We start from the raw sequence: 25,122 nt of genomic DNA, 5'->3' as shown, positions 1-25,122 counted from the left end.
CACATTTGCAGCAATACTTCATAGTTATTGATAAACGAATAATGTAATATTATGAGAATAATTTCAAAAAAGTGTCGTAAAAATTAAAAAAAAACACAGATCGGCTCCAACACCCGGTTCATGTTATTCATTCATTCAGAGTGAGAGATTACACATATCAAACCTCAATTCCATTCGCATGCGTGGTCCAAGGGTGGAAGTAGTCAATAATCGGATTAGGATGACTCGTTGACTGGATGGATCAGAAATCTACTTGTTCTGTTTACGCAACACGAATTGTTATTCAAGCCAGGAATTGGGTCACAGCCAATCTGACATCAGACGCAACCTTATAATCCTTGAACTACTGAGATCATACACAGGCAGCCAGAAGTTCTACTCGTGAAAATAATACCTGATTGCCTTAAACTTTATTATGGAATGTGATTAATAGGCTTCACACTACTGTAGCATGTTGTATTGTCTTGTCCGCTCATCTGGAATAGTTCATGATGAGAACAATAACAAGGCCAATAAGAGTACTCGGATGCTGGGTATTGAAGTGCAACAAACATCCCAGCAAAACTAGGTTAATGGGATTGAGATACATGGGAGTTCAGATGAGAATATAGAACACAATACAGAAGGATTGAGATTAAGTTGAATTCCTGAGCTCTGATCTATATCCCTTCTGAATACGTGTCATCGATAATTATTCTTACACAATTATTACATTTGAAAGTAATACAGTATTAAATCTAATCTTAATACATTATTGTATCTTATGCTTCAATTTCATAGAGATAAGCTATTGTCAATGAATTTCTATTTGAATATTTTGATCTATCACCCACTGCAAAGGAACTGATACTCAAAATATTCTATGAGATTCTAAGAGATTCAAGACTTAGAAAGTGGGATTCCTAAATAGCTCCAAAATAGCCGCTAGTGAATAGTGAACCATTCATTATGGCTTGTTAGTTGACTTGATTCTCAGAGTTTAATATTGTACTTAATTCTCAGTACCCCATTGTGGGGCGAGGTTTACGTAGGAGTAGAATGGTACTCACAAAATATAATATCGGAAATATGAAAATAGATAGTATTCAGAAGGATTGCTGTGAAATCACGCAATAATTGGTACTACTACACTGTATAGAGATAAATTACATCATATTCATGATGGGAGTATGTATGGAAACACAATATCAATCGAATAAGAATTAAAATATATTGAAGCTGTTTATAATAATTACTACTTGGTATAGTTTACAATGAACTACTGTACCTTACTGTCTAGCTGATTAATACCCTTCAATATCTTCCTTATAGAAATAATCTTCATAATTTCAATATTATTAATTATAAATATAAACCCTCTCTACCTGATCAAACCCTCTTAACTGTTGATATTCCCTCATTATAGAAAGATAAGAGATTCAAGACTTAGAAATTGGGATTCCTAAATACCTCCAAAATAGCCCCTAGTGAATAGTGAACCATTCATTATAGCTTGTTAGTTGACTTGGCTTCAAATTCCATTCATCTTCCAAGAGCTAAAAGCGAACAGTATATAATTGTAAAATTAAAAAAACTTACTCTTTTGTTATATGAAATGACCAAAAAACACCATTCATAATACACCTCCCACATCCATATCTGATACAAAATCATGATTGGCACGCGGTGAGTGAAGGGGTGGAATATGATCAGGTTTTTTCCATTTCCAGTCTGACCCTGTATTGAGTTATTCCAGGTATCATCCACACCATTCATATTTCCAATATGCTGCTTCATTCATACAGCAGGAGGGAGAAAATTTCAAACGTACTGGATGAATGAAACTTCTCTTTTTCAGCAAATTTGCTGCATACTTCAATAACGTTTCATGAGTGGGAAGTCGATGACTTTGTACACCACACTGCACTGCCTGATGTTTGCCTACCTCAGACAGATCGGCAGTCTATTGTTTGTGGAAGAATTTGTTCGATTCGATGTGTACGATGATGACAAATACAACTCTCTTGCATTCGTGTTGCACTCTTCAAACATCCTGAAAACACCAATCGATTCGTATTGGAGAGATCGCATCAACAAATGATTAGTCACTCAATAAAGCAAGACTGTTCTACATTTTCACACTTGTAGCAATGGAAAAAAGCTTCCATTCAAAAGTTACTGAATTTCTAAGAGCTACCATTACTTCAACTGTTTGAATTTTTAATTCAATGTAACAAATCGCATATCGAAATGGAATGCAAATTTTACATTCAAAAAATATAATTTATTGTGAAATCTCTAATCTCAATTATTCATCCACTGTAACTCTAAAATCCGTCATATTAACTCAGATTCCTCATATAATTATGAATATCAGGGAAATAGCTTTGCTCTGAAGTACAAAAGCATAAAAAATATATCAGCCTACGATAAAATTTTATTCATAGTTCATACAGAAATGTTCTATCTAATCACAGTAAATTGAGATTAATTCCTATAGGAATGCAAAAATTTCCTTCACAAAGGCCCGGTTGCTCAAAAGCCGGTTAAATTTTAATCCTGATTAATTTCACGTGAACCAAATCAGTGAAGACCATTTCAAAAAGATGAAATTCATCAGGATTGAAAATAACCCGACTTTTTTGCAACCAGCACTAAGTACCTGATTGAATGATTACAAATGTTGAACAGCTGAGTCATAATTTTGACACAGTCCCACACACATGAACTCGCTCACTCACTTCCATCATCAACAAACGACGAAATAATTATCATCAGCTGCTACAAGGATGAATAATAATTATCCCTTTAATGTTGTTCAGCGAGTTTTCCCAGGGATGAGACCTAGTGCAATCGAATTTTTATATTATAACCTACTATGTTCTGAATTTCGTGAGAATCGTTAGAGCCGTTTTCGAGATCCGGTGAAATACAAAAATATAAACATCTAAACATATGAACAGAAATTGCTCGTTTAATAGTATTGGATTCTATACATGATTTATTTGAATATAATAAATTCATGTGTACGGAACTATCCACAATATATTATATTTCAGATAGTTCCGTAATTTGAATTGAATGAATTAAGATTGCATTGGCAGTCCATGTATATTCCAATAAACATAATGCTTCATGCTTTTATAATGGATAGTGAATTTTGTATGATTTGTCTTTTTCGATGCAAATAATTGTTTGAGAGTGTCATCATCTGCTTCACTGGTTATTTAATCCAATTACTATTTCATCACATTACTTCTTATTCCTGAGAGAATTTATTCTCCGCATAAACTGAGACTGTTATGTTACAACTCAGCCATTTCAACAAGGATGTATATAATATAACACTCTATGAGCTGCTATGAAAGCTGTGAGTATCAAATGGGTGATATTCAGTCTAATCCATAGATTACAAATTATAATAATACAACATGTCATTCAAGTTCATGTGAATATAATGTTTCGTATATTATTGAGCAGAATTCTGTCTACCGTACCCCTGTATCAAATTGATTTGTACTTGGATATTCATTCTATTGAACCAAACGTATAGCTTTTCAAGATAAAATTTTGTACCAAATCCAACCACCATAATCGACCATCATTTTATAATAATACAAAACTCAGAGATTCCCAGCTATTGTTAGATTACTTGAACTTCAATAATCTCCATGAATTATTATTCTCTCGTAGGCCTACTGACTCATATCACTTCTATCACAAGACTTGGAAATAAAACAATTTGATTAATTTTTGGAGTTATGAAGAATTTTATAATTTAATAGAGAGTCATTATTTGCTTCACTGGTTATTGAGTTCAATCACTATTTCTCCTCACGACTAATTCCTGAGAAAATTTCTCCTCCGCATGAACTGAGACGGTTATGTTACAACTCATCCATTTCAACTGCGTTGTTATGATAATATTATAAAGTGCGATTGAAAAGTATAGTGCGCTTATAAAGTAATAAAAATTGGTGTGATTATTATTATTGATGGAAGGAAAATCATTACTCATTTTTTTACCGTGAATTGTTCTGGCCGAGACATTATGTCACTAATCTGGTGAATTGAATGTTGGAGAATGTTGAAATTCAATTCAACCGCAGATTAGAGGCTGGTGATCCACTTGCAAATGTCTGCGAGTGAAACCAATCAATCACTCAGCTTCAGGCAACTCAAACTTGGGTGAAGTAACTTTCAGCTAGTTAATCCACGGCTACTAGCAGCTAGCAAACGTTTGATCTGCATGTTAATCTGGCTTGTTAATGACATAACGAGAAGCGTGATTATAGAACTTTTGCTGAATCTTAGATGGAAAATTTGAAGTAACTATTTGGCAAAATTAATTTGATAATTCTCTTACATAACAATTTTCACAGATCGTTGCTGTAACCTCATTTAATTTCGACTATGTGGAATGCTGATTAAAACTACAGTAGAACTCCAATTATCCGAACTCCAACTATCCGAATCGCCAATTATCCGAATCACTTTCAGAAAAAAGAAAAATTGTCCAAAAAAGTCTAAATGCGCTATTATTCTTCCCCCCGCGAAGCCAGTGTTTGCGCGTTCGCTCACTATTGTCCTTCCCTCTGCGAAGTCAGTGTAGGACAATGTGGTATATTGTTTAAAAACAATGATTTTTATTCCTAAACTTGTACAAAAGTACATTTTATTTATATTTGAAACATGTGGAAATATCATGTTTCTTTCATTTAATTCAATAAAGAATAGTGCAATATCAAAACACTTTTTTCTCTCCAATGGCAATTTTTTCAAAAAAGCTCCGATTATCCGAATGGGTCCCGGTCCCCATAAATTCGGATAATTGGAGTTCTACTGTAGTCAGCCAGTTGGCTGTGTTAGTTACAACCGATTTCGTATCAAATCGAATAGCTCGTGAGTCCTAAAACAAACACGAAAGTTTGTTATGTTGAGTTTTGTGAATAAACAGAAGTTGTTTAAAAGTGTGGGAGGAAATGTAGAACTTCAACCAAAATAAAAAATTGTTAGGAGAGAGATTCAGATTCCTCTATTCATGTGTTTAACGAAACAAATTCAACTTACGTTCTAGCGTTAAAATATTACCAGGAAAAGTAAAATAACATGGTGAATAATATTAACCTGAAGAGATTTACATGATATCAAGCAAGAAATATGATGAAATATGCAAAAGTTGCGGTATTACAGTAATATTTTCACATGAAACAGTGAAGTTCGGACTTTTAGATGTCCATTTTCAGAGAGGGTATCGAGGATATCCTCCCCTATTTATGAGATTATTGGAGAGAAACACGGGATAGTATTCCATGAATATATTGTGCAGTGTATAAAGAATAAAATTTCATGTTTCACTCATCAAATACTATTTCGAGATATTCTTGAGACTGCATTGAGTTGCTACGAAATCAGAATGGGCCGAGCAGAGGAAGAGCTTTTAAACTCTAAATCAAACTCAAATTACACGGAACAATAAAATTCTATTAATAGTTGATGGTTATTCGAAATTCGATTGACGGACACTTTTGTAAGTTAGTGATCAAAAGATACAGGTAATTAGAATATTTGGCTGCCCACTCTGAATGAATATGTGTTTTCGAATAATATAGCAATAATGGTACTGTTTTCAAGTAAAATTCTAAAGAGATCATGATTTCTCAATCTAGCTAAGCTTGTAGAGTGAGACAAACAAAAAAAGGCGCAATCCATTTTTTATTTCTTCAACTCGGAAAAACAAGTGGGCAGAGTGTTCAGCACGAATTCCCATCAGATTCGCATTTGCAACAAAAAGTCTGTATGGCTTCTAAGTAGAATTTCATGGGTACGAATGAAGCCGCTACACCAAATAAATCCCCTTTTCAATTTTGCATTTTTCATGTCCATATTGCAAGACCCGCAAACCAGTCCTGCCAACTCTGGAATACGATTGCTGCTCTCCTAGAGTTCATTGCTAGTGACAATGATGTGTTGAGAGGCGTGAAATCCTCCCACATTCCTATAAACATTTCAGTAGCCTTAGAGCTACATTTTTATGACTTGAGCTTGGAAAACGACTAATGGCATTTGAGCTGGTTTTCCAAACATTATCATGTCATGTGAGCAGATTATAATGTTCTACACATCAACTCATTGTAGAGAATCATATTTTTCAAATGAATAAAGCATAAAAGATTGGATGCACCCCTACATATCGAGAAAGCATGAATTGCCGATTATTTGATGCTGGGGAAGAGTTAGAGGAGTTGAATTCTGAATTTAAGTTCTAGAAGTGATTGATTAGATAGAAATCTAAATTCATCCAGTTCACTAACAAGTTCTATATTGTGTCGAAGACAATGAGAATAGGTGATTTGCAATACATGTACTGTCTTTGTTTGAACGCTTACTTGTTAATTGTGACGGGATAACAATATATTAGTGTAAGATTTCAGTAGCTACTTCACCTTATACATATTATGTAATGTCTGTCACCTAGGACTTTTGACTCCCTGGTACGGTGTTGCTTCAAATATTGGTGACTCTATGAGCTAGTGGTATAAGCCGGCAGGTTCGCTTCGAGCCACACACGTTTTTTAAACAGGTATCTGAGCTATCTGGATACTAGGCGCAATCAGTCATTATCAGAATATTATGAGGAATGATGTATTTTAATGAACCAAGGGCTGCGATAGAAGGGACCACATCAGAAACGATGATATCCGAGCAGAGCTAGGAATTTACAGCTTGTTGGAAAAAGTCACACAATACCGGAAGCAGTGGAAAGACCATGTGGAAAGAATGCCGGCAGAAAGGCTTCCACTACAGATATTGAATTATAAACCGGCAGGGAAAAGATCTATTGGTAGGCCACGGAAGAGATGGCAATAAATACACTACTTGTTTATATTATAGCGTAATTTTGTAATTGAAATATAGATATTAATAAGCTGTTTGTAAGTCGGAACAGGCATTAACCTAATCCTTGTACGTAAGATGATGATGATGATGATGTATTTTAGATCGTATTTTTAAATGCAAATACTGCAAAGATTGTATTATCTCAATATTATAGCTTCAGTCAAATTATATCAGACACTTAAATATCGACAACTACTAGAAAAGTCTGGTGCAACGCATATAACTGGAAAAACGTATACTACATCAATAGTAATCCAATTATATTTTCATCCTCTAACCCAACACGTCCAAGACTTCAACAAAAGCTGTGTATCAAGTTTATTGTTTCACTGCTCAGTCGTTCTTGGAAATACTTGAAACGTAGTAATGTTAGGTAATTAAGACGCTGTGATGCTGGTTAGCAAAAGTGCCTTGAAGGAAAAGGGAGGGACTAACAGAATATTCTTCCGAGTGGGAGAATTTTAATTCAGTGACAAAGAATATAATTACAATGACATGAATTAGCAGCTTATTTTTTATGTATGTGCTATAGTTTAGTGCAGTAGAATATTCTTATTTTCTGTTAAGCTTCTTTGCATTTTGTTTTAGGCAAACACAAGTGGAATAAATAACAATAGGTAATTGCTGACGTTGCGGCGTGCCACTACAACGTCTGTGTACCTTTATGTGATACATCGATCTGACCTTTACATATTGTTGTTGTCAGCCTCTTCTAGTTTTGATCAAACATATAAATTATGAAGAACCAAGCCATGAATAAAAATGAATGAAACTCAATGGTATTTAATTTGTATGTATGGGTTTATTTTTGACTTGAATGGAGAGAAAAAAGTACGCAACATAAACATGGCACATCGTTTGTGTTAATCTCTTTATTATATCGAAGTTAAGAGAGGAGGAGAGAAAGATTATTCTGAAACATGCAATAAAAATCAATCATGCCTTACAAGTTATCTAAATATTCATACTGCTTTTTCAGATCATTCAATTGTAATGATATATTTTCAATAGATTCCTGCATTATTTTTCGCCATTCCATGAATTCTTCTATGTCATTATTGAAAGTTCCCTCATCGAGAAGCTTGAACAATCTCAAATAGAAACGTCTTTCATCATGCGTATTCACATTGTTGGTCATAACCAGCCACAATCTGTTGAAAATCGCCGTGTTAAGATTGGCTTGTAATTTTGAATCCTTACTCAAGGTATCAATGAAAGTCTCATTCACAAATTCAAGATCTGCTATCAAATTCTTACAATCCAAAAAACTCATAACATCATCTACGTATCTATCTTTATATCCTCCTTCCGGATATCTTGCTGGCATAGAATCAGTGTATCTAGAAGGAGGCCAGTAGGATGTGATAAAAGCATCAATCAGTTGTTTCATATTGGAGTCTTTTGACAAGAAGGTGTAGTCTTGGATGTAGGTGTGCAGGTACAATTCAAACTTTTTGTTCGCTCCGTCATCTTTTATGAAATCAGAGACTTCTCCTGGAACGAGATCGTTGAAGTAAGGGTTACTCATAATGAGGGCGGCAACATATTGTGGTTGCGATTTCTCGTATTCCTCGAGAATCATACTTTCAATAGACTGGATCGTTGTAGCAATTTTTCCTGGATAATTCTTTCCGGCTTCTTTCCCTGCTACGTCCGGCATCTGTAAGTGATAGTCAAATAATAGTTAAAGTAGTAGTCAATAATCAGTAGTCCTGACCGGCCAGGATGGCCGAGACGACTGAGGCGTTGCACCATTCAGTCTGCTAGCGCTACCTGATCAGGGATCGAATCCCGCCGGTAGGTATGAACGTTTCATCATTATTATAATCAAATGGCCCTCGCACTTTCCATCACCCACACACACGCAAAAAGATCATGTGGATATAATGGACATCAAAATAAAAAATTATCTAAGATACATACCAGTTCAGACTCGTAATAATTTCAAGCATCAGAGCTGTTTGTCAATAGCTATTCATGTCTAGTGTACTACATGAGTTGCATATAACTGTTTTTTTTTATATTTTTTGAAAACCTATCCCAGGATGAATAACTTTTATGTTCGAAATTACCTCACTTTTCTCATAGTGCTTGGAGAAAGGAACTAGTTTTGAAAGCTGATGAATGATGCTAGTAGGACACTTCAGCTAAGTTTTGATTGGAAAAAATTGCTTAGTATGAGTTCGATCATTCGATCATTCAACTCTATTTCTGTACTACATTAGTTTATTAATCAATCAGTCTCTTCTTTAAGATTCAAATTTAACTCAATGAGTGTAATATTCATAAGCAATCAAAAAGATGAATGTGTTTGAAAAGAAAAATGCATGATTTTGTAATGTTCTCAATTCTATTGTTTTATAGGCGAGATATAAACATCACATCCAGAGATTGTTACTTATTCGGTCAATAAGCATCGCAAGCTCCATAACATCGTTTTTCGCCACTTCCTTCTCTTTCTTAATGAAATTTTGAATTTGACTATAAAAGTTTGAATCATCTATGACAAGAAAAAGCTTTTTATAAAATGTCCTCTCTTCATCCATGTTGTACGCATTTCTCATCCATATATCCAATCGATTATTGATTATTGAAACAATTTTCTGGTGATATTTTGTCTTGTTCAATAACAATTTCAAACGAGAAATCTGATTTTCTCCATAATTATTATTGAATTTATAATCATCCAATGCATTCTTCAGTTCGTTGATGTATTCGAAATTGGGTTCTCTCATAAATGACGTGACAAATAGATCTCCAATCAATCGTTTTTCAATGAAATCGGTCAATAAATTTGATAATGAAGAATATTTGGCCAAAAGTTCATAATGGATGCAGTATGACGTCATGTATATTTTGAACTTTTCAAATGCCTCTTTATTCTCCAAGAAAGCATCCACATCATTCTCTTGTAAGCTCTTCAACAGAGCATCACTTCTCAGTATCGCTTGCATTAGAAATATTTCATCCTGGTCGTCATACACTTCCATCATTATATCGTATACCTTTTGTCTCATCATTCTCATCAAGCTCATTTCTTCTCCGAGTCCAACCTGTAAGACATGATAATAATATATATAATCATCCAGTATGAAATTCAATTAAGCTAAAGAAATTGTTTTTCACTACATGGCAAATGAAAAACAAGCTACCTTTTGTGAATTTGAAATATTTGGAGACCTTAAACAAGATGACAATGATCTTTTTTTTTCTATTTCTCCTCTCCGTTTCTTTGTTATCTCATCTTTCCACACCAAAATATTGAGTCGAGCCATTTCTATTGATGATACGCAAGTCACTATTCATGATAAATTATGGAGCTGCCAAAATGATTGCTCTCGATTTGTTCACTCTCCAGTTTCTCCGTTATCGTCTCCAACGTCATGAACGTATTAAACGAACCAGGGAAACCTCGCTAGTTCTACCCTGAAGCTAACCACTCAGAATAATAGTCAAAGAAGTAAGAAATGTTTTAAAATGAGGTATTTATCTTCCTCAGGTATTATATGATTTATTATATAAAATATATATAAGTTATCTATCAAAAGTTATCATGGAAAATAATGTTAAAAAATCTATCAAAAGAATGGAGAAAGGAGTTATAGTATTGATATTGTAAGGCATTGTTTCCATGTTTTCTGTAGAGTGAGAGCTTGTGAATGCGACGCTCTTGATCATAATATACTATCAAAAATTATATTGTGAAATTGAAAAACAAGGAGTAAGACTCCAATCATTATTCTCGACGTAGAAGTTGCTGAGATCAAATAAGATAGCCCATGTAAATGTGATTTTACATCCCATTTATGCTGGCAACGTCCTTAGGATCTGAGGATTGTGGAAACCAGGCTTTCCATTGGAATTGTGGGAGCGATAAAGCTTGCCAAACTTCCTGTGAGGCAGTTTCCTTGCAGCAAGCTCTACTAGAATTTCCACTAGAACGCGCAAAGAATGGATTGCATAAACTATGCAAACTCTATATACAGTCCACATTCTTCTCAAAACTATGTGAAACAATAAACTGTTCAAAATTTGTTAAATTCTCTATTCAAAAATCGTCAACGTGGTTTTGCTGTGAAAATCGTCAAAATCTTGTTGTAGATTAGCATGAATCCAGATCTGATTATAAGAAGTTTGTATAGTGTTATGTGAGAAAACTTGAGTATTTATTCTCTTAAGGGCAATAACTCTGGAATATTCACGTTATCAAAAGCATGATACGTTGAAGCCAAAACAAATTGGAATCCAATTCATCTAAATATCTTGCTCAACTGCCTGTAAGCTTTGTTGAACTTTATAGAACGTTCAAGATCATTATTCATGATCAAGGTTGATAATTTCAAGGAAAAGATTTCAAATTATGATTTGCACAGTGGAACCAATGAAAAAGAATAAGTTTTTCCATTTTCGTGAACGAATTATTCTCGTACTAAACAAAAGTTCTCGAACTGAGAACTATACATTACTCTGTATTATATGAATTTCAATAGCTGTGCAGTAAATTCACGTCTGGTTTTGGCAATGAATTCAGGTAATGATGAAATTTCATACACATGCATCCATTGAATGGTATAAATAATTTCATAGAATTGGTTGTAACATTGATAAAATTCAGCACAATGACAAACGAGCCATTATTATGAATCATGGACAAGATTATTCGTCATAAATAATCTAATATTGACTGGATGTAATCTGTAATCTGGACCTCATGGATTCCACTCATTTGTTCAACGAAATAATATCTCATTAAGAAAAGTAGTTCAGTCACGAATTGTTCAACTAGAACTTCTCGTTCCAGCTGATTCATATGTAAATTGAAGAGAGCTCATTATTTGTGGGTAACTTTGTTTGCAGAGTTGCCATAACAGTGTGGAGAAATATTTGCATTTTAATACAGACCAGAGCTTACGACGGGTCCGAACTGGCCAGGACTCTTTGTCAACACACACACATGTTGGAAGACTAAATTAGAGCACAAAAGGAGAGAGGTGATTTTCTTCGCATGCCACTTCCCACCGCTGTTCGTATTGTCTACGAAAACGTGGACAATAATCAAAACATGAAGAAAATATTATTCATGTTTCGTACATCAAGTTGAAACCCAACTTTCAAATGAGCACACATGGTTCTCTGTTTTGGTTGCCAATTACAATCATCTCGAACCTTGTTAATTCTTGATGCGCTTTGGATTTAGATATAATATTGGGATCAGATTGGATTAGATTAGATTGGGATGAGAGACAAGGAGAAAATAATGGATAGCACAGAGAATGTTTCAGTACGCTTGTATGTCAGAATTATCTCTGTACTACTAAGATATTCTAAATTACTAAGTTATCCATTTTTAAATAAAGTTATGAATAAGAGAATAGAATATACTCTAATCGTTTATGTAATCTTCAAAAAAAAATTCATGACAACAGGAAATGCAGCATTCAAAAACATCAATATTGTGAGCAAAATACATTATCAAGAGTATCTCCAACAATTAATTTCCAATGTGATCATTGATCAATATTTATCTTCTTCACAATCTATTATTTCTTGTTTCATGTGACTGATGTGGAGATTCAATGTCCTCATTTTTGTTGTGGTGTCTGTTTTCCAAGCTAAAAACTCTTTTATATCATTATCAAACAAACCTCGATCAATCATTTCAAAAAGCTTCTCATAAAAATGTCTCTCGTCATCAGAGTTATATTTGTTCCAATATACAACCTCAACTCGATTTTTGATTCCATCTTCAATGTTGAACCGAAAATCAATGTCCCTCTTGAATTTCAAGATGAAATCATCATTTACAAACTTCAAATTCCTAGTAGCGATTTCATCTTCGAAGAAACATTCAATATCTTCCAAATACGACTTTTTATGTTCAGCAACATGTAGCCGAACCGTGATGTATCCCAGGTCCAACCAGTAGGTGACGAAAGCATTGACAAGATCTATCATGTTTTCATTTCCCAACAGAAACGGTGAGTTACAAATGTATTGATGTAAGTACAAACGGAATTTTCCAGAAGCTTCAGCATCATTCAGGAATTCTTTAAGATTCTTATTCTCTATGAGTTCAGAAAAAACTTTGCTTTGGACTAATATTTGTGAAAGAACTCTCATCTCAGCGACTTGTCTGCTTTCTCCTAACAGCTTTCTCAGATTCTCCAACTTTTGTAGAGTTTTCTCCTCAAATTCCAGACTTGATTCAACAGCTCCAAATTTAGCCTGAAAGATATATAAAGAGCTATAGTTGTCGGGATCTCTCTTTGATTCCACTTTCATGTGATAATAATACCTTTGAAATTAATAGTCGATTTGATTTGATTTCTATATATTTTGATACTTAAATTTTCCTTCTCAATGATTATAATTTCTACTTTAGGATCGGCCTCTGCTATTGACTAATAATCTAAATTCAGGCTATCCTGATGAATGATAATCATCCAAATGATGATCCTTCCCATCTCTAATTTATGAATGTGTAGCAATTCTAATTATTTAAAGGCTGTAACACTCATCATGAAATATTTATCTTGGGTAGGAGAAAATTCAGAATTCTTTTTCATTCTGTGAATTTTTTATTTTTCCAATAATGGTACTTGTACATAATATGAACAATAGAATCAAAGCATTCAAGAAACAGTTTTCAATTCTTTAATACTTCAGATAAGTATTCAACTACTTCCTTATAATTCAATGTGGTGTCTTCTAACCAGTCGTCATATGCGAGCAATGCGTCCTGAAAGTCCCCATCATCTATAGCTCTGAAGAGCTTGTCATAGAAGATTCTTTCATCCTTGTAATTCAAATTGTTTTGAATGGCGATGCTGATTCTATTATCTATTGTTTCCTTGATTTTACTCGTCATTCCGTTACTCTGAATCTTTCCTACAAATTCATCGTTGACGAAGGATAACCTACATTCAGGGCTCCTGATGAATTCCATAAGCTTCAAATGATAATCTGGTTTGCTAAACCCTTCCTTAGTATACTTTGATGGTTGTTTCAGCTCTCTTGTATCCCTTTCTGAGCTGATTTCCCTATTCGGCCAATAGTCGATGAAGGCATTGATGGCTAAAATCAGATGAGGTATCCTATTCAATTCAATCAATCCTTTACAATAAGCAAACACAGATTCCTGGAAAGTTTTAAAGGATCCCGTCCGTATATTAGTCCAAGTACTTGATTCATGAGTATTCTTCTTCAAAAAGTTGTGGAATGAAACACTATCAATGATGAACTCTGTGAGAGCTTCGACCTCTTCCTGGTTGTAAGCATCCAGAATTAGTTGTCTCACATAAGTATTTCTGTTCTCTCTGTTCTGTTGGTCTCCACTGACTTCAAGAATCACCTAAAAGCAAATGCCTATTAAGGCCTTGAAATAATGAAAATTCAAAGATGATTTAACATGTGATTCAGAGACCATTGCTGAAGTGGATAGTCAATACAGTGTAGTTTGAAAACTGTTATGAAATATTTCACTATAATATACTACGGTATTGGAAACTTTTCAGTGCGATTTCGATCCCAAGTGTTTGCCTGCCTATAGGAAACATGGGAAACCATAGTTGGCTAGGTATCTTCCTCTCTTTTTTTTCTCTTCTCCAACACACCCAACCACAGAGTCCATGGTTTTTTCATATTTGTAGCATTTTATTGTATTCCATTTGTTTTGTAATTCTCTGTCATTTTGTTTTGTCTTGTTTTGTGTGTTTTAATAAATTGAATTGAATTGGAAGGAATTCCCTCAAGCTCAGTTTTCTCACATGTTGTGAATACCAGCTAACGGGTTTTGGGGGTTTGTTCAATGCCATGAAATTCAATATTATCTGTGATGCACAATAAGAATTCTGAATTGATTGTGCTCAGAAATTATTAACTTTTAATTGAATGGTATGAGATGTAGCTTATTGTATTGGGAGATGGAAAAGGAAGGATTGGAAAAATTCCAAGAAGCTACCATATTACTTATTATTGACATTTCAAAGTTCGATCCAACTATAATCATTAGGAAAAATGTAGTTCATTGGAAAAAACACTAGATCACAATAATGCCAATTCTATGGTTCTCGATCACTTATTCAGAAATATGAAATTCTTCTTATTGAACTATGTTAATGATTATGAGAAATCATATTATTTTTTATTTTCATGTATAGCTCTCCGACTTTTGAACTTCTACCATAAGAATAAGCTATTATTCATAGAAAGCTATCATCGAAACGAGTTTGAATATCGTTTTGTTACCTCTGATCATCAAAAAAGGAAATAATAATATTTGTGAACATTTTCATCTTTCCTGGTAGAGTAGTTCAAATTGAAGTTCTATGAAAGAGCTACTTCTTATCAATGAATGTTCCACAGTTATGGAAATCCTTTATCATTAACAATGAATTGTGAAAGCCATCTATGGAATTATCGCTTTACAGAATATAGGATCAGATAGGTGGAAAAATACTCACCAGAACCTGGCCTGCAACAAGCATTAGTATCAAGAACATGTTATGTTGATTCGCTCCCGAATTCTATCTACCAAAAACGTTTGCGAACCTAATACCACAGAGTAGAGAAGCACTGGTATGTTTATTCCGTGCTAATACCTTTCAGAACCTCAAATAATCAAGAATTGGATTTGACGTTCGACTATAGGTTATCGATTACGGAGCATCTGAATAAATATTACGTGCTCCATATCATCAATACCAATTCCATTAAAATATTCAACTCTTGAAATGAGCATTCATAGAAAATGCGGGAATTGTATTTGAGAGAATTCAATACTATAAACATTTCCAAGTAATAATGATAGAAGCCGCTTCTGAAATTACAGCTTAACATGGATATATTCTTCATAAACAGCCCGAACAAAAAATACTGTAAATTAATCAAATAACCTGAATATAGCTTAGTTTCGGTTGGTTTAAGCTATTCATTTCGCACCTGATGAATTGTAGGGACTCGATCATCATAATATATTGAATTGATGGATCTTCTCATTTGATCTATCTCTTATAAAAATGAATTTATCATAGCCACTGCATCCCCCAACGTCCGGCTGCGCCACCCCTCAACAACGCATTTTACAACTGTAAATGGGTGGGTAGCAGCCTCTGCGCTTCGCGCTTCGACTGAAGGGTGGCTGACTCCCCAACGTCTTTTTCTTCGACAGTACAGGGGTGGATATTCATTTCATGCATCTTGGAAGAGAACAGTATATCATTTCTTTCGAAAGCAAAGAATCTAATTAGATTTCAGAGAAGGAGTGTAACAGAATATTATACTTGATTACATTTTGAATATTTTATCGTATAACACATCTTATCTCATCAATTTGTATATGATAAATGCTTATGAATATCTAGCCTTTCCCAACACGGTATTATTTAGAACATGAATTCCTTCCTAAACCTCTAAGAATAAATTAATTCCATGTTGAGAATCTGTTACAACTGATAGAAAGGCGTAGTAAGTACATATACCAAATAATAACTCTGTCTCATACCACATACATATATATGTTTTATTCATTTCTCCAGGGAGACTCGATAGTTTTTCTACAGAAATAAAAATCCCTCAAAATACGAGTATAAATATTGATATAGTAAGGTTCATGTGATAATGACAGTGGAGAAAGATAGGAGAACAGAGTTGCCGATTCTCTGTCTTGCTATAGCAGATACCTGACACCGATATATCTGACAAACTATTGTTGAAAATGATAAATTATATTTCATTCGACGAATAATTACATTAAGAAAATGTAACGCTGTGATGTAGCGTTGCGGAGCGAGAAGAGAATAGGGCTATCTGCTTTGTTGAATGATAGACAAGGATAGCAATGTTCATCAAATACTGCCATTATAATGTGGACCTCACTATAACATCACTATAGCATCCATATTATCTAAAATATCTAAATGATAGTAGAACAGCTAAGATGAATTATCAATAATACCAATTAATAATTAGTATTTTTACAAAATTGCTATCTCTGTAGAGTAAAACTTAAACTGTCTTTGTTGATGTTCCATGGTCTCTGTGTATAACTTAATTAGACCGAAATTTATTCTTGTAATTTTTTCCCTCCATTCCTCAAGTCTATCGATTTCTTTATCGAAAACTCCCCTATCGACTGCGTCAAAAAGTTCTTCATAGAAGCGTCTCTCGGCATTAAAATCAAAAATCAATTGTTTCTCAACTTCCATACGACTAATGAGAATAACAATCAAGTCTTTGTTATCAGCAACTCTCCTTATGAACTCATCGCTGATAAAACTGTACTCTCCGCTATTTCTGATATTTCTCAAATAGAATAGAAATTTATAGAGATAGCCGATGGACGAAGGATCCACCCCAAGCTCTTGTACTTTGAGATCGTATGTTGATTGTGACATATTCCTCGTCGGCCAAAACTTAATAAAAGATCTGACAGTCCTCGTGAGATCAAGATCATTCCTAAGCAATTGTTGACCACGACAATATGTGTACATGTAGCCCCGGAACTTATCATACGCAATTTCATCATTATAGAATTGTAACACATCAATTTTGCCTCCGAAATTACGATACAATATTTCACGAAATGATTTGCTGTTCACTATATAGCCAGCAAGAGTCAAGGTCTTCTCCTCGGTGTAGGCTTCTTGAAGTAACTGATGTAGTCTTCTCGATGAAATCACGTATTCCAAGATCTCTTCTTCATATTCTTTATCCGATTTGACCTGAAATAGAGCAAGATTTCCTTGGAATATCATCTAAATTTTAAAAAATTTCCGCTTCGTGTTTGTTTTAGAACATTAATGATATAGCATATTTCCATAATATTACAATACAAACAGAACACATGACATTGGCCGAGCGTGCTATCTACGAATATTCAGGTGCTATCAGGGAATATACAAAAGAGAGTAAGAGAGCTCTATTAATTAGCTCCTATTATGAATACGTTTATAATATAATATTTCATATTATCAAACTGTACTCCAATTATTAACTTATACTGACCAATAGAACTATTGTACTATTACTTCAGTGTTTATATGTATGCAAATTTTATTCTAATCATTAGAGCCTAAAGTTCAGGTGAATCGAAAATACATCTCTACATTAGAATAATACAGGATATGAAACAGGTGAGGATGATTTCCATTGATTTTCAAATTTTCTTTGAATAAAACCATATTTATTTGTATTTATCAAATCATATCCATACATTGGATGAGCTCATAATATGCTTTCCTCAAATTCTCAATTGATAGTCAGTTTGACGAAGTAATGTGTCTTGTATATAGTATTCGATTTTTGCAAATATACCATCATCTTCCATGGCATTCGCTCTCCAAAGGTAATAATTTTTTATTGGTTCATTGAAAATTCCCATATCAATGGCATCAAATAGATCTTCCATGAATCTTCTCTCATTGTTGTAATGAAAAATATGTTCTTTGGCTATCTCTATTCTATTAAAAAGTATTTTATCCAACCAAGTCAAAGATTCCAATTTCTTGATAAATTTATCTGTGATGAATGTCAACTGTTTAGTGACATGAGCATTTTTGATGAAAATCATGAAGCATTGAAAGTAATATCCTCCCCGATAGACTCTTTCAATACCAACTCTGACTGGATCATACATTGTTAGTGACATGTCTCGCTTGGGCCAGTAATCTACGAAAGCTTTCACAGCCCTTAGAAGTTCAGCATCATTTTTCATTTTTGGCCATTGCCGGCAATACTTATAAACCTGCGACTGCAATTGTTTGAAAAATTTCTTGTCTTTGTAAAGTTGTGCAGCCGTAATTTTTCCATTGAAATTAATCTTGAGTATATTATGGAAAGAATCACTATTGAAAATATAGCTAGTGAGAACTCTGATTTTCTCCTCCGAAAATGCTTGATTGACTGTCTGATCCATTTGTTTCAATGTGAACATGAGACTTTTTCCATGGTCAGCAATATTCGCATTCACCTAGAAATATTAAATCATTGAATGAACAAGAAGAAAGTGCTATGTGAAGTATCCTTGTTGTAAGTGAATAATTTTTCTACTAGCAAGAATACATTAGATCACAATGAATGATAATTCCATCGGCAAAATGGTCTAACAATTACTAAACGACACTTGTTAGGGCTATGAATAATTGTGGTAAAAAGCTATAATGCTACATTACTTTCTATTGATATTTTATTTTGCACAGTTATCAATAAATTGGGACAGTTTCTTGAATTCCCATATCACTTTTTTATGGATCACTATTCCTTGATCTTTTGAATTCTGAGAGTGACTTTCCGCTTATTGTACTTGTAAAATGTTGGGAATTCAATGGAAGGGGGGATGTAATGGCGATAAAAAACAAGGGTTTCATAGATTGGGATATCGGTGGAGAACATTCGACCAAGATAAGTCTTTAGAAGCATTAAGACTTTCAAAAACATGCATTCAAGAAAATCGAGATAGACTCTTTATTCCATTATTTGAATGATATCTAATTTGAAAAATTTTATACCTTCTATTTACAATATCGAATAATAATTATTATCAGGTGAATATTCAAACATTAATAGAATTTCATGAGAACAGAACGTTCTAATATACTCCATATCCACTATATAAAGTATAATAGTTGTGTAATCAAGACTTACCAGCAAAATGCTGTTGACAAAGGTTGCTCAATGTAAATTATTATGAGTCTATTCAAGAAAGTATTATTGAACTTCTCTGCTCATGAAAATCAATGAAATATCGGAATACCGTATCATTGTCATGAAGCGGTTTGATACAAGTTATTAATATATTCAGATACTGAATATCAGTTAAATAAACACTAGTTATTAATATATATTCAGATACTCGGTTGCTGATCCAATTAAGATAGGAACTATTCTCTCTCCGATGTGGGGAAGAATTCGATAAGTTTGTAAGAATATTATTCCTATACAGAGATTATTCCTTTAAATCTCATGCAACACAGGAATTCAATCTGTAGTCGGATACCAGATTTTTAAAAATATGATTGAATCATAGAATCTATATAGCCTATATATAAAAGCGAAATGGCACACACTCACTGATTGACTGACTGACTCACTCACTCACTCACTCACTCACTCACTCGCATAACTAAAGATCTACCGGACCAAAAACGTTCAAATTTGGTAGGTATGTTCAGTTGGCCCTTCAGAGGCGCACTAAGAAATCTTTTGGCAATATTTTAACGCTAAGGGTTGTTTTTAAGGGTTTAAAGTTCGTCTTTTAGCATGTATATTCCTCTTCTCCCAATCTCTTAATTATAATATTGAAATTTCCATATCATATGTTACTATAGAACTATAATCTAGATAGAGTACCTCTTCGAAACAGTTGTTAACTGGCAACTAAATTGATAATTTTGTCAAGTTGGCATTAAGTTGAGTTGACTTTGTTAGGTTGGCACCAAGTTGAAGATTTAAATGCATTTATCGCGGAGAAATTGATTGGGCACTGCTACTTCAATCCTGGGAATATTATATTACTAGCAGTCAGGCTTGCTTCGCTCGCCATATCCGTTTAGCCAGCCGTTTAGTCTGGACCCCCGACTGGATTGTCCTAACATATGATAAAAATGCCCAAATGAAAAATGCAGGCGAGCGAAGCGAGCCTGCTGATCTCATTCTTGGACGATCCAGCCGGGGGTCCAGGGGGCGGAGCCCCTGGCTAGACGGATATGGCGACCGAAGCGAGCCTGACGGCTAGTATTGTATAATTCTGTAGGTAATAACATGATTCATTCAAAACTGTTATAATAGGATTTTGTTTTAAATCACGAATACCCTTATAGTGGTTTCCGAATATTTCCTGTGAATAGAACTTGATGGGTTGAATCTCACCTCTTGCATCTCACTTCTTGCATTTCACTTCCAGAATTTTACTTCTGGATCAGCAGCAACAAGCACACAAAGATCAGGTGGATAGCTTTTTGAAAATAAAAGTAATTCCTAGCCCAAATGTTCAATATTCCTTTCCAGATCTCAAGTTATGATATTCTATTTGGGATACTACACATCGTGTTGGTAAATTCAAATTTATCTGAACAAAAATGAAATGTTCTTTCTCACCATAAGATACATTGAGAGTAGGATGAGAACTCTCAACCAGCAACTCTGATCCATGATCTAATGTTTTGTTACTTTTGAATGGAATTGTAGAGCATATAGAGCCAGTAGATAACTAACTGTTTTGAACAAAAAATTCCAATGCGATCAGAAACTCAGTATTTCTAACGATCAACGTGATAATTGAGATTATAAGCTCTAGAAAACTCTGTATGATTAGGTGCTACTGTATCAATAGAACAAACATGATTCTAGCAGTGGAGCAATAAAACTTGTTTAAATAATTTGGAATGGTGTTTGAACGTCACTTAACTTTGCGGCACCTCGTTATTGTATCATCATCTGAATTTTAAACTTGAATATAACTTGTCGGATTTTAGGTGCATTTGATATTCACTGTTTGAGCGCTTGTATCACACTGGATTGTAGTTTGGCGGAATGACTGGTCAATGCTTCTATCAAAGAGCATATAGAGTATTTTATGTTCTGACACATAATATTGATACATACTGATAAATAATGCTGATATAAGAAATGTATCTTTCTTTCGTAACTTGATTCTCAACGAGATATTCTCAACAATAACTTTCTATTACAAGAGTAATTTTTTACTTTACTATTGTATTAAATGGAGAATGAAAATAATGCTTCTCACTTTAGAAAAGAAGGATGAAGTAAATACTAATTGTCCCTGTACAACAATCTTATCGAAATAACAGGGATACAGAAAATGTGTTGTCTTGTTTCATTATGAATTAGCCTGTACGCACATTTCAAAAGTTATGGTTGTATAATATGAGAAAAATAATCAAATGAATTCATCCTTAGTTTCACGAAAGTATGTAGATAAATACACCATATTAATATTATTGTGTTGAAATTTGGTTTTGAAAAAGGCTCCGCGCCATTTCAACATTTCTCATCAGTATTGGAATTGTACCAATTACTGTTCCGATTTTGGAACCATGTTGGCCTATGAGAATTACAATTTTGTATGATATGCCATATATAGAGAATTATAATACTTCAATAATATTCCTTGTTTTATTGGTTTTGTTCTAATAAATATTAGCAGTGATCAGAGTGGACTTGGATGGTACTTGCTGTGAATATTTCATAAATATTGTTGTTTCTCAATGAATCTCTCAATTTGAAACAGATTTTCAGCAGTTGCTGATATCCTCTCCAATAATTCTTATCCCACTTTTCACTTTCTTCAACTTTGAAAACACTGCTAATGAAAAACTATGGACTCCAGGTTTATTTTCCATGATATGGGAATAGTCAATAGCAGTGAGAATACTAGTTGACTGAAGGTATAGGAAAAGTAAGATCGTACATCAATTGACAAAAAGATTAGTGCATTAACTTGAACAAAGAGGTTTGTAGCCATGATATAAAGGTAGTTAGAATACACGAATTCTAACCACCTTGTCATGGTATGTATGCGAATAACATAAGAGAAGAATCATAATAAGAAATTCAATTGCTCAAATTAAATTCTTTAATTCAATTTCTTTATTTGAATTTACATTCGTTTACAATATTAATTACAAAATGTAAAGAATTACTGCTTTGTCAGCATAATACATTTCAATATATCGTGATTTGAGTTTTGATTTGGCTATCCTGCAAGAAATCAAGTACAGGAAATGAGCCTGCGTTTTTTCCTGAAAATTATATTATGGAAAAACACCAAATTGCCTTTTTTCGTTCGGGCTACGCTTGAAAAAGAGATAAGAAAAAAAATCCTATCATTTTTAAAATTGTTATTCACAATTCGGCTATGATGCTATTATCAACATGTTGTGATAGACAATTTTAGAAAAGGATAGTAAGATTTTTTTCCATTTCTGTGGAAAAACAGTACAGTATTAGTTTGAATTTTCTACGATACCTTCAATTCTTTTAATCCTGAAACTTTCCAGGAAGTTGGTTCATGCTTGTAAACTTCCCTTGATCATGTCATGGTCAGTGAGGGAAATAATTTTGGGGATTTTGTAAATGTTAGAATCATTTAATCATTGTGCTTGGGAAAATGGTGATAAGAAAAATCATGTCTGTAAGTGAAATAGCCCTAGTGTAACACTATTCCCTATTGTATTCATTCATTAAATATCAACACTCATCTTCACATTTCGTGGAATGATTGTTATCTATTCAGATTATTGTTCACATGATTAAAAAAATCTGGAAAATGGAAGAACATTCATTTGGAAATTAGACTATTACTATTCCTATAAAAGGAGATGAATAGCTATCCTGATGATATCTATTGGTATACGAACAATTCTGCCAATCACATATATAATGTTAAAGATTACTAGTGAAATTATGACCATAGGTTTGAGTACAATGATAGCAATCAATCCCAGAATCAAAAAAGTCAGTGCCGGAAAAGGTGCGAAGCTTCTTTTTTCTCGGCTCTGAACAAGATAATCTGGGGATTGGGTTGCCTCACTCATCACTTCAAACTCCAAACCGTTAATTGCATCACTGGATTCTGGTAGACTGAGTCCAACTAGGAATTCAAACTGAGTGCAGGCCAGAATCAGGAAAACAGCGACAAGTGATTTTCGTAGTCCGGTAGATACCATTTTGTCTCTGCAGGATCTCTGGTATGTCAAGTTCAATAAAACCTTCCTGTCGACGAAAAAATAACAAAATAAATTTGTCAACTCCATTCTCCAATTTTCGACTCAAATAAACAATGAAAACATTAAGGACAATAAGGCCCCAATACAGTCTTCATAAGGCATAATCTGCCTTTATATTCAATTTGGATATTGTTTCAGTTATCAGCAGACCATTATCAAACTCCCGTTAACTTGAATCTTGAATATTGAGCAGTACAATAATTATAGTGATGATGTAGCCCTCTGATTGACAAGAAACACCTAGTATAATTTTCCCAATATGGGCATAAGACCACATTTTTAAATCATGTTATATAGTGAACTATTATTTGTTGCTGTTTGATGATTATACATCATCATGTAATTCCCAACTGCTCTCTGGTATTTTGAATTTTTTCGATAAATCAGTAATTTTGACAATATGAAATCATTACATTCAATATGTTTGAAGAATGTTCAGACTCTATTGTCTATAATAATAGTATGAAGTTGACTACGAGATAAATTATGCACGTGCATTATTATAGAATGTCTCTAGGCTGTGAAATGTTATAGACATTACATGTGGAAAGTGCAATAGTTTTTTCCGATGCACATTACAACCACATCGACAAGCAATCAAGTGGACCAATAGAGGCCAAATCTCAACAAAAGTATAATCTGGTGAGATTACAAGTCAAAGCCAAAGTATAAAGAAGGACAATCAGTTATTGAGTGATGTACTAGAAAACACGGCTATTTATTTACAATAAATTTTCATTTTATAATGGTTTTACAAAGTATGGAATCAAGAGAATGTACTTTTGTGAATGAAGTGATTCAAACTACTTCATGATAAAACTAATACCTTTTTTTATTGCATCTGTCTATGCTGTCAGCTCAAGCATCAATTTTATCCTACAGAAAATATGTTCACTCAACGCAAACGAAACTCTTTATTAAGAGTTAACTTATTAAGTGTTTTAAAAACACTTAATTAAGAATACAACCAATAGAAGAAATACTTCAAGAGGAAGATAAGTGAAGAAACTTAAGAAACATACCACTGAAAATGAATCTCCCTTGTAGCTGATCAGGCGACTGAAGACCGTGTGTTGTGAATACGTTGGGAAGTGATACAGTATTATAGCAACTCGAATTCAATTAGATTGTAACTTTATATTCATAAATATCAATTAATTCGTATGCAACGTGAAACTCAATATGACAATGAGATGATTTGATGAGAATAATAGCATTGATAATAAATTTATTATTAGCTCCATTCAGCCTACGTTTAACGTTCGTGAAATCAGGCATGCATTGAAAATCAGATTTACAACGCTTCAAAATGGAAGTTTAGTATTCGATGGGACAAAATATAAGAGCAATCAAAGTAGAGTTAGCTTGCTTCCGTCAAATGATTAACAAATCTTACAAAATTAAGATTTGAAAATATTATTGTATTCCAGACTGGTTCTTTGAAATTTGAGATACAATGATATAAATGATGTACAAAACTTACAATACATTCATT

General features: G+C 33.7%; 2 protein-coding genes and 1 long non-coding RNA gene across 13 annotated transcripts in view; 1 reads left to right on the top strand and 2 right to left on the bottom strand.

Annotated features, from left to right (window-relative positions):
* The window catches only part of LOC111050043 (glutamate receptor ionotropic, NMDA 2B), a 345,263-nt gene that overhangs the window by 2,205 nt on the left and 317,936 nt on the right, over positions 1-25,122 (top strand). The gene's annotated exons all lie outside the window — the stretch shown is intronic.
* Positions 7,682-21,214, bottom strand: LOC111064509. 9 transcript variants are annotated; one of them, XM_022352253.2, is made up of 2 exons: positions 20,974-21,165; positions 7,682-8,539 (listed from the first exon to the last, which is right to left on the bottom strand). In XM_022352253.2, the coding sequence occupies exons 1-2, from the start codon at positions 21,025-21,027 to the stop codon at positions 7,823-7,825; spliced, it is 771 nt and encodes a 256-aa protein (XP_022207945.1). In that variant the 5' UTR covers positions 21,028-21,165; the 3' UTR covers positions 7,682-7,822. The 9 variants fall into 9 exon arrangements, with proteins under 9 accessions (XP_022207945.1, XP_022207948.1, XP_039285625.1 ...); XM_022352256.2 differs by lacking the exon at positions 20,974-21,165 and adding an exon at positions 15,342-15,478; XM_039429691.1 differs by lacking the exon at positions 7,682-8,539 and adding an exon at positions 8,605-9,932 and having other exon boundaries at positions 20,974-21,214.
* On the bottom strand, positions 23,130-24,855 carry LOC120351696. The gene is made up of 2 exons (XR_005571475.1): positions 24,650-24,855; positions 23,130-23,613 (listed from the first exon to the last, which is right to left on the bottom strand). It is a non-coding gene; the product is annotated as an uncharacterized LOC120351696 (long non-coding RNA).

The sequence above is a fragment of the Nilaparvata lugens genome, chromosome 5, assembly GCF_014356525.2.
Source record: "Nilaparvata lugens isolate BPH chromosome 5, ASM1435652v1, whole genome shotgun sequence".
NCBI lineage: Eukaryota > Metazoa > Arthropoda > Insecta > Hemiptera > Delphacidae > Nilaparvata > Nilaparvata lugens.
This window is presented reverse-complemented; position numbering and strand designations above follow the sequence as displayed.

Excerpts from the sequence above, each read along its gene's own strand:
- LOC111064509 (XM_022352251.2), bottom strand. The coding sequence starts at position 21,027 with ATGGATCAGAGTTGCTGGTTGAGAGTTCTCATCCTACTCTCAATGTAT. Across the intron at positions 17,601-20,973 it reads TACTCTCAATGTATCTTATG|GTCAAATCGGATAAAGAATA; the intron begins GTGAGAAAGAAC and ends GCTCTATTTCAG.